The 11,236-nt window shown below is 36.1% G+C and overlaps 1 protein-coding gene across 2 annotated transcripts in view; it reads left to right on the top strand.

The window, feature by feature from the left end:
- Positions 1-11,236, top strand: part of RYK (receptor like tyrosine kinase) — a 94,829-nt gene that overhangs the window by 17,897 nt on the left and 65,696 nt on the right. For both annotated transcript variants that reach the window (XM_024131896.3, XM_024131897.3), the window contains exon 2: positions 9,841-9,962. In XM_024131896.3, coding sequence (XP_023987664.1) covers positions 9,841-9,962 — 122 coding nt within the window. The remainder of the gene's footprint in view (positions 1-9,840; positions 9,963-11,236) is intronic.

Consider the following 11,236-nt stretch of genomic DNA (forward strand, 5'->3'; position numbering starts at 1 on the left):
ATCTTCTTTGGAGAAATATCTGTTTAGGTCTTCTGCCCATTTTTGGATTGGGTTGTTTGTTTTTTTGATATTGAGCTGCATGAGCTGCTTGTAAATTTTGGAGATTAATCCTTTGTCAGTTGCTTTGTTTGCAAATATTTTCTCCCATTCTGAAGGTTGTCTTTTCGTCTTGTTTATGTTTTCCTTTGCTGTGGAAAGCTCTTAAGTTTCATTAGGTCCCATTTGTTTATTTTTGTTTTTATTTCCATTTCTCTAGGAGGTGGGTCAAAAAGGATCTTGCTGTGATTTATGTCAGAGTGTTCTTCCTATGCTTTCCTTTAGGAGTTTTATAGTGTCTGACCTTACATTTAGGTCTTTAATCCATTTTGAGTTTATTTTTGTGTATGGTGTTAGGGAGTGTTCTAATTTTATGAAGTCCAGTTTATCTAGTTTTCTTCTGTTGCTCTTGCTTTTAGTGACATATCTAAGGATCCATTGCTAAATCCAAGGTCATGAAAATTTATCCCTATGTTTTCCTTCTAAGAGTTTTATAGTTTTAGGTCTTATATTTAGGTTGTTGATATATTTTGAATTAGTTTTTGTATATGGTGTGAGGTAGGGGTCTAATTTTCATTCTTTTTGCATGTGGATATCCAGTTGTCCCAGCACCATTTGTTGAAGAGGCTGTTCTTTCCCCAGTAAGTGGTCTTGGTGCTCTTGTCAGAAATCAGTTGGCTAGGGACTTGCCTGGTTGTCCAGTGGTTAAGACTCCATGCTCCCAATGCAGGGGTTCAACCCCTGGTCAGGGAACTAGATCCTGCATGCTGCAACTAAGAGTCCGGATGCCACAACTAAAAAAATAAAAATAAAAGATCCCACACGGCTCAACTAAAGATGCCGCAACTACAGATCCTGCACGTGGCAACGAAGATCCTGTGTGCCACAACTAAAACCCAGCACAGCCAAATAAATAAATAAATAAATATTTTTTTAAAAAAATCAATTGGCTAGGAATATATAGGCTTATTTCTGCACTTTCAGTTCTATTTCATCAATTTAGCTGTCTGTCATTATGCCAGTACCACACTGTTTTGGTTTCTGTGGCTTTGTGGTAAGTTTTGAAATTGGAAAGTGTGACTCAACTGTGTTCTTTTTCAAGACTGTTTTGGCTATTGGAGGCCACTTGCAATTCCATATTAATTTGAGAATCTGCCTTTCCATTTCTGCAAAAAAAGGGGTTAGAATTTTGATAGGGATTGCACTGATATATCCCTCTGGGTAGTATGTCAACCTTAACAGTAGTAATAGTGAGTCTTCCAATCCATGAAGATGGGATGTCTTTCCGTTTATTTAGGTCCTCCTTAATTTCAGCAGTGTTTTGTAGTTTTCAGTGGATAAACCTTTTATCTCCTTTTTAAAATTGTTTGTTAGGTATTTTATTCTTTTGGGTGCTATTATAAATGGAGTTGTTTTCTTAATTTCCTTTTTGGATTGTTTATTAAGGGACCAGCTTTTATCATGCGTTATATCCTTTCTTTCTTACTTTGATTTTTGATTGTTTTGCCCCAGGTCAGTGACTCAGCATCCTCGTCTCTTTTGATATCATTGAGATTTATTGATACTTGTATGACCTTTGACCCATTAGGGTTGTTGCAGCCACTCAGTTGCAAGATGATCCTCAGTGACTGTACCCTGACTTGCTTTCATTATTTCCCTCCCTTTATCCCAAAGGATATTAAAATCTACTGTGATGTTTTTTTTTTTCCTCAGCTGTTACTCCTTTGACCATGCTGGTGTCCTGGTTCTCAGGTCTCTTTTCTAAATAAGGCACTCATTGAAATGGCCACTTTGGACTTGGTCCTTTTCTCAGCCGTTGGAACTTCCTTGTTCTGATCAGGACACCCCAACCTACTTTCTCAGTCACTCCCCTCTACTAGAACCAGGCTCTGTTTCCTGGTCTCTTAAAGAGTTACCCTTTTCCTGTCTTGTGCCCAACTGGCTCAGTAAATCATCACTGAATAAACTGTTTGCCTCATTGCCTCTCTAACCATTCCTCACTGCCCACTTCTCCTCTGCGGAGCCTACCACACCACTCCCAGACAATGATAAGCCTTGCTGTCTACTACCCCTGCTTTGAGATTGCATTTAATTGTTATTTGAAACACTAATAATTAGAAGCAATTAGAAAGAAGTAGATTATCTAGATTCTGTCTTCATTGTCTTTCACTTTTACTTAAAAATTGTTTTGAGTGTGATGGGGAAGGAAAGAAAAAAGATTACATTCAGAAATAAATGTATGATAGTCTCTACAGATTTCATCTTTTTCTAAAAATCAATTTGTTTAAAATTCTTTTTATTTTATTAATTTTATTTCCTGACTATCAGAGTAAAAACATACTGATAGGCCATTTGGAAAGTGTACAGGACCATAAAGAAGAAGAAAAGTATATGTTATTTAACCGTGCATTGGCAGTCTTTAGTAAATATCTTTCCAGTATTTTTTCCATGTTCTCATTTTTCTTTATATAGTTGAAATCTTAGAACATAGATAACTTTGAGATAGATGGTACTTCACAATCTATAATGTTATGTTTTCCCTCACTGTCTGTCTTACCTGTGGTCGGATTGTGACCTATACATTTTCTGCTTTATGAAACTGACTGCTTTTCATTATAGCTGATCACTTTTTCTAAATCTCTTATTGATGCTTTGAAAGAATTGAATTTCCTTTAGAGTACGGTCTTGGTGTGTCTGTGTGTCCACTCAGCCATATTAATTATGGATGGAGATACACATATCAACATGCTAAGATCAGCCATAGACTGATAGTTTTGTACCATGATTATACTTACATTGGGTTCTCTTCATATTTCTATTATTTTGGGAAGATTGTACTTACATTGGGTTCTCTTTGCATTTCTAATATTTGGGGAATTTTTTGGACTCCTTACATTTTGATTTAGAGTTATATTCATGATGATTATACTTGAATTATTAGGTATTATGTAAACCTCAGTATAAAATGATTACCTTACGTTAGAAATAAAAGTGTTATTAACCTTTCAGTATGTTTTGGAGTAACTTTTTTGGGGAAGGATACATAATCGGTATATTTTTTGAGAATCTATTTTCCTCACGTATGATGAGAATTTGTCTGGGAAGGTAATTCTTGGCCCGCTTCTGATTTCCCTGAAACCTATAGCTTTATGGCCTTCCCTGTCATCTTCAGGATTTCCCGTGTTATCCTTATTCAGACAATGAGCATGGGTAGTCCAGGGATTTACTTCTCATTTCAGCCCCATTGTCACTGTTGCATGGTGAAGTTCTTTCTGAGCTTTGAACTTTTCACTATGAGCTTTTCAGTTCATAGTGCCTTGCCAAATTTTACCTTTTGGTTGGGTATTTTAAGGGAAAGTTGAAGGAAGGTGTTTTAGTCGTTAGTAAATTATTACTAGTGTTAATCTTGATATATCAAAGATATTATCTTTCCCAATGTGATTTTTTAAAATTGAATTTTGTTGTTTGAGGGCTTTCTCTCTAGCTTTTATTGGCCTTCACGGATTATTCTAGGAAGTAATTGGGTTTTTGTTTAGTGAATTGCTGTAGCTGTATGCATATTTCTTTAAACATGTTTTTGAAAACTAATTTTTATTTTTCCCAGTTTAACTTAACTTTCATAGGAAATTTAAGAAAAAGAATAAAAGCATAACCCATAATCCACCATTTATAATCAATCACTGTTCATATTTTTTGGTATTTCCTTTCTTTTTTGAGAAATGGAACACACATACATTGTGCGTATACATGTACAGTTTTTTTTAAATGCAGGTCCTCTTTTTTTTAACCTTTTTGTAAATTGAAGTATAGTTAATTTACAATGTTGTGTTGGTTTCAGGTGTATAGCAAAGTGATTCAGTTATATATATAACTGGATATATATTCTGAATGTATATATATTCTTTTAAAGATTCTTTTTCCATTATAGGTTATTACAAGATAGTGAATGTAGTTTGCTGTGCTATACAATAGGTCCTTGTTGTTTATTTATCTTATATATAGTAGTGTGTATATGTTAATCCCCAATTCTTAATTTATCTCCATCCCCCATCCCCTTTGGTAACCATAAGTTTGCTTTCTATGTCTGTGAGTCTATTTCTGTTTTGTAAATAAGTTCATTTGTATCACATATAAGTGATATCATATGATATTTGTCTTTGTCTGGCTTACTTCACTTAATATGATAATCTCTGGGTCCATCCATGTTGCTGCAAATGGCATTAGTTCATTCTTTTTTATGGCTGGGTAATATTCCATTATATATATATACCACATCTTCTTTATCCATTCATCTGTTGATGAACTTAAATATTTACACATCATTGTTATTACCAGTAATAACATTATAACTGTTATTTATTAGGAACAGAATTCTTCATTTCCCTGTGAATGATGTTTGAAATTTAAATTTGGAAGTTGTTGATCACTTAAGATTAATTCTTTTTTTCTGAAACTTTTTATGTTGGTGATAGTAACATTCTATGGTATGCAAGCTTTTTGAGACTGGAAAAGAGGTAAAAACTTGTTGACTCTTTTTTTCCCCTCTTTAAAAAAATTTAGGTAAACTTTACATACAATGAAACGTGCAGATACAGTTGGTCGAGTTTTGAAAAATGCATACACCTGTGTAACCCGCCCCCCCCCCGCCCCCCCGCCCCGTTAGATGCAGAACATATCCATCACCCCAGGAGGTTCCCTTTGTAATCAGTTCACCAATCTCCCTCCCAGCCCCCTCCCAAGCAACCACACTGATCTGATTTCTGTCACCACAGATTAGTTTTGCGTGCTCTAGAACGTTATATAAATGGAATTATATAGGATGTACTCTGTGTACAGCTTCTTTGACTCATATTGTCTGTGAGATTCATCCCTTTTGTTACAGAGTCTCAACAGTTAATTTTCATTGCTGAGTAGTATTCCATTGTATGAATATACACAATTGGTTATTCATCTGCTGATGGACATTTGTGTTGTTTCCAGTTTTGGCTATTCTGAACAAAAGTTCTGTCAATGTTCACATACGAGTTTTTTTGTGGAATCATATGTTTTCCTTTCTTTTGGATAATTACCTAGGAGTGGAATTACTGGGTCTGAGTAGGCATATGCTTAACTTTATAAGAAACTGCCTGTTTTCCAAAGTAGTTGAACATTTTTACCTTCTCAGCAATGTATGAGAGTTGCAGTTGCTCCACACCCTTGCCAACATTTAGTCATTCTTGTGAGTGGAAATGGTATCTCATTGTGGTTTTAATTTGTATTTCGCCGATAACTAATAATGTTTAGCACCTTTTCATATGCTCATTGTCTAGTTACATATCTTTTCTTACAAAATGTATGTTCACATCTTTTGCCTATTTTATTTAATTGGGTTGTCTTTATTTTTGGTTCATAAGAGATCTTTATTCTAGAAACAAGTCCTTTTAGGTATATGAGTTGTGAATATTTTCTCCCAGTTTGTGACTTGAATTTCATTTTCTTAATATCTTTTAAGGAGCAGAAGTTTTTAATTTTAATGATGACCAATTCATCAATTTTTTCTCTTTGGGTTCGTGGTTTATGTGGCCAGTCCAAGAAATCTTTGCTTAACCCAGGTTGTGAAGATAATCATTTTCTTCTAGAAGCTTTATAGTTTTACCCTTTACATTTAGGTCTGTAATCAATTTCAGATCAGGTTTTGTGTGATATGTAAGATAGGGCTCAAGATTTTTTCCCCCATACCTTTATCCATTTGGTTTAGCATCACTTTAATTGAATTGCCATTGTGCCTTTGTTGAAATTCCATTGACCCTTGTGGGTTTATTTTTGGATTCTGTTTTGTTCCATTGATATATCTATCCTTATACCAATACCACACTGTCTTGATTACTCTAGTTCTTCATCCTGTTGTGAAATAGGATGATAACTGGAATCCTTACATTACCTGTGAGGTAGTGTGAGTCTTCCAACGTTGTCTTTTTCTTTTCTTTTCTTCAAGATTATTTTGGCATTTAAATTTCATTTTAGAGTTAGTTTGTTTCTTCAGAAAATCTGTTAGGATTTTGATTAGGATTACTTTAAAGCTATAGATCAATTTAAGAAACTTGATATCTTAACAGTGTTGAGGCTTATCTAAGAGAGTGGTATCTCTCCACTTACTTAGGTCATCTCTAATTTTTCTTAGTTATGTTCTGTAGTTTCCAAGTAAAGAGGTCTTATCTTTAGTTAGAATTATTTCACTGTTTTCTTTTATGTTATGGTATTGATTTTTAAATTTTATTTTCCAATTGTTGCTAGTGTATAGAGATACAAGTAATTTTTTGAATATTGGCCTTGTATTCTGAGGCTTTACTAAATTCATGAATTGGTTTTAGTAGTATTTTATTAATAATAGATTTCATAGTGTTTTCTCTGCACATGTAATCCTATCATCTGTGAATAATGAGCTATAGTTCATCCTCTCTAAGTTTGATAATTTTTGTCTTATAAATTGGCTATGACCTCCAGCGCAAGGTTGGATAGAAGTGTTGGAAGTGGACATCCTTGCCTTGTTTCTGATCTTAGAAATAAGAATTTAAATTCACCATTGAGTATGATGTTAGCTATAGTGTTTTTGTAGATACTCTTTACCAGACTGAGAAGGTTTATTTCTCTTCCCAGTTTGCCCAGTTTTTAAAAATCATTATTAGGCTTTGAATTTTACCAAACGCATTTTCTGCATCTATTGAGATGATCTGGGTTTTTGCTTTTTATTCATTAATGTGTTTAATTATATTGATTTTTTAAAGGTTTACCTTTTATAAACACTTGGTCATGATGTATTAACCATTTTCTATATTGCTGGACTCAGTTTGCTAATGTTTGATAGAGAATGTGTCTATGTTCACGACGGAAGTCAGTCTAATTTTCTTGCAGTGTTTTAGTCAGGTTTTAATATCAGTGTAACATAAAATGAGTTAGGAAGTTCTTTCTTTGACTATTTGCTGAAAGAGTTTGTGCAAGATTGGTATTATATCTTCCTTAAATGTTTTGGTAGAATTCATCTGGACCTGGAGCTTTGAGGGAAGGTTTTTAATTATTTGGATTTTTAATTTCTTCTTGTCAGTTTTGGTAAATTCAAGGATTTTTTTAATCTTATCTAAATTACTGAATTGTCATTAGGTTGTTCATAATATTCTTTTCTTTAACATCTATAGGATTTGTAGTAACGTTGCCTCTTCCTAAATATTGTTCATCTGTGTCCCCTTTTTTTCTTATTTATTTATTTATTTATGGCTGTCAGGTCTCAGTTGTGGCATGCGGGATCCTTTGTTGCGGTACGTGGGATCCTTTGTTGCAGTGCGCAGGCTCTTCGTTGCGGTGCACAGGCTTCTCTCTAGTTGTGGCGCATGGGCTCCAGAGCACGTGGGCTCTGCAGTTGGGGAATGCGGGCTCTGTAGTTGCGGCGTGCGGGCTTAGTTGCCCTGCAGCATGTGGGATCTTAGTTCTCCAGCCAGGGATCAAACCCGAGTCTCCTGCATTGGAAGTCCGTGTCGTACTCTTGACCACTGGACCACCAGGGAAGTCCTTACTAATCTTTTCAAGTAATCATCTTTTGACTTTATCCTTATGGTTAATTTCTTTATTGTGGCATTTGATCAGAGAAGGTAGCCTGCATTATTTCAAGTTAGAATCCATTTTTAAAAATGTGTATGGGTCTAATTCATGATTAACCTCCCTTGTTTCATGTCCCATAATTACATTGTTCAAATTATATGTCCACACTAAATTTTTATCTGTTTTGATCTTTTGTTTTCTGAAGGGTGTTAGTTTCCAACTAAGATTGTGGATTTATTTCTTCTTGATTTTTTTTTTTGGCTTTCTATGTTTGAAGCTTGTTTGTTAGTTGTACTACTGTATCTTATGTTTTTATGAATATGAACTTTTTCTTACTAATAAATTCATATTAATTAATGAATTTATTAATATAAAGTCTTTCTACCTTGAGTTCTAATTTGTCTCATGTCAGTACTGCCATATTTACTTCTTTGTTTTTCTCCCCCTTTTAACCTGGCATATATTTTAAAATTTTGTTCTAGGTATTGTATATCTCTTGTGAACAGCATCAATCTAGACTAGAGTAAAAAAACATTTTTAAAAACAAGGAAAATTTAAGCTATTTACAATTATTGTGTTTGCTGATGGCCTTCTTTGTACCCAGCTTTCTTGTTGCATTTCCCTCCTACCTCTCTCCCACCTTACTTTCTTTCCCCTACCCTCCTTTCTCTAGCCCCACCAGTCCTCCCTCCCCAGTTGTTTGCTAGCACTTCCTGTTCTGCTGGCAGGGAGAGCCTTTTGCAGAAGATCTCTAACTTTCTCTCATTGCCTTTGGTTTCCTCTATAGGATCAATAAAGCAGTTCTGCTCAACCAGTGCGGCAGCTTTCCCCTATGTAAGCCTCAAATCTCATTTCTGAATTCATGATTGTATTAGATTCAGTTCAGAAATGAGAAAACTAATTTTACAGGAGAAATGCCTATAGCAGAGTTATTCATTTCTATATCTGTATCTTAGGAGGTGTGAGAGCCTCACCTTGACCTCTTTGCATACCACAAGGTGTTTTAGACTCATGGTATAAGGCTCAGTAAGTATGAAATTTACATTTCAGTTGGCCTCCCCTGTACCTTTTTCCCTCCCATGTGTGGAATATGTGTCATGCATTACTAGAGGGACATAGTCACAACTTTAAGTAACAGTACATCAATTGAGAGAACTTACTCCCTGCTTTCATTCTTTCAGTTCTTTTGGGTTATCATAGAGAAAACCTCTGATTCTTTACCTCTCTCAAACACTTGCTATTATCCCCTTCCTCCCTTTTTGAAAACCATGAGCTGGGCTCAGCCTCACTTCCTTGGTGTAGGCCACAGTATTTAGCTAGCATTTAGTAATGTTTTGTTTTCCTTTTAATTGATTTTTTTTTTGGTTACCTTGTATTTTTCACAATAATTACTGGTTTTCCACTCAAGATGGTGATTAAATTTTGCCTTTAAAATTTTTATTTTAAGAAGGGGTATCACAAAATTGAGAAATGTGATGTGTGTTGGAGGTTGGATGTGGCCTTGGGCAAGAAAGTGGTATGGCAGTGAGTGCGATTTGGATTCTCCAACATTTCTCAGGCATCTCGATTATTTCTCTTTTTATCTGCAGTGCTAACTTGTCTAACAAGTGTTTACTGAGCATTTGCTTTGTGCAGAGGACTGTCCCAAGAATACGAGAAGCATGGTGTTCTCCACCTTGTAGTTCAGATTGGGAAGAGGATGTGTGTCTGTGTGGCAGTGGTGTGAGTGTACTTTGGTAACATGCTGTCCAAGCAGTCAGCACGTCGTACTGACAGAAGCCGAGGTCATCTCTGGCTGGGGTCTTGAGGCCTTGGTTCACACTAATATTTTCACCCAGGTGCCTATCTCTCTTCCTAAATCCTCATCAGTTTTGTGGGGTTAAGGGGCTTTTGTTTGTAGGCATTTCTCTGAGAAGGTCTGTTTCCAAAAGGAAGTGTATCACATTGGTGGTTCTCGTAAGACAGCATGGCTCCCAGAGTTGTGGCTCCAGCACCCCTGTGCTTAGCTGGAGAACCACTTAATTGTCCTAAGTCTCAGTTTCTTAATCCTTGTTGGCGATGATGAAATCCCGTGTTCTTCCTACTTTGTAAGGCAGCACATGTGGGATATGTTTGTGATGTGCATTTGTACATCAATGTTATTTTTATAATAATCAGTATTTGAAATACTGGTGGTTGATGCTTTTGAGGGTATTACGGGCGTTTAATTTTTTTCCCTATTTTTTTTTCTAGGTCTCGATGCAGAACTTTATTATGTGAGAAATGATCTTATTAGTCACTACGCCCTATCCTTTAACCTGTTAGTACCCAGCGAGACAAATTTCCTGCACTTCACTTGGCATGCAAAGTCCAAGGTAAGAGAGCGGTCAACCAAAGATGCCAAGACAGGACCACCCAGGCCCAGAGGCTGAGGCAAGGACTGTATCTGAGGAATGGGCTGCCACCCGCACAAGGGGGTCAGTGGGTGGTGGGCTGTAGCAGTACTGGATCTTTTCAGATTTCTATTTTAAATCTTGAGTCTAGTCCTCTAGACTTTCTCAAATCCTTGAAAATGAAGGTAGTCATCATTTATGTGACTAGCTTATGGCAGAACACTTACATCTTTTCAAGCTTTTCAAATAGGGAAGTAGCTCTAGCTTGAAGAGGGGACAGTTGGACCTGTTAATGACTATGCTGTTATGATGAAGTGATATGAGTGAGGGGTGGGGGAATTTGTAAGTTAGGTGTTTCAGACATGTTTGAGGTATTGGACATAGTTCTCCTGTTCATAGAGAAGTGGTAAAAGTCAGGCACAGCAGACGTAAGCACCTGTGTGTAACTATGACGACCCTCTTGCCTGGTTTGCTTGTTGCTGAATTCTTCACATTTCTTCTGACTGTCTGGGCTCCTCTAACATGATAAGTTTTCTCTTAGGTCAGAGAGTGAGAGGCTGAATGTAGAGCCCACCTCCCCCGATCAACTTCGGTTTCTTTTGGCAGCATTATATATAAGCTTCTGAGTAAGGTTTTATTTGGGAAATAAAAATAATTTTTGCTACTAAAAACAGATAAGAATACCTACTGTACAGTTTATTTTAAAATTATTATAAAGTGGTATTTGTCCTTATATTTGTTGCAGGTCATTTAAGTTTGATCACTTTAATATAGATCTTTTTTTGTCTACTTAGAAAACAATAATGGTTATTGGGAAAATTCAAATATTATAGAATTGTTTTAAGAACTGTTAAGACTTTGTACCTCTGTACCAAGAAGTAATCATTGTTTATAATTTGGTATACTTCAAAGCTCATTTCTTTTTCCTTTTTAAACAAAAAGGGGATTTTCTAACACATGTGTTGTACAGTGTTTCTCCCCCTACCTGATACTATGTCTTGGCATCTTTCCATTTCTCTACTTTCAGATTTAACTCAGTCTCTTTAATGGTTTTATAATATGATATCATATGAATGTACGACGTATTGTTATTTGTTAAGTGCCTTATTGACGCATGGATTTTTTTTTTTTTTTTTTGCGGTATGCGGGCCTCTCACTGCTGTGGCCTCTCCCGTTGCGGAGCACAGGCTCCGGACGCGCAGGCTCAGCGGCCATGGCTCACGGGCCCAGCCGCTCCGCGGCATGTGGGATCTTCC

Source organism: Physeter macrocephalus, chromosome 1 (assembly GCF_002837175.3).
Source record: "Physeter macrocephalus isolate SW-GA chromosome 1, ASM283717v5, whole genome shotgun sequence".
NCBI classification, from domain to species: Eukaryota; Metazoa; Chordata; class Mammalia; order Artiodactyla; family Physeteridae; genus Physeter; species Physeter macrocephalus.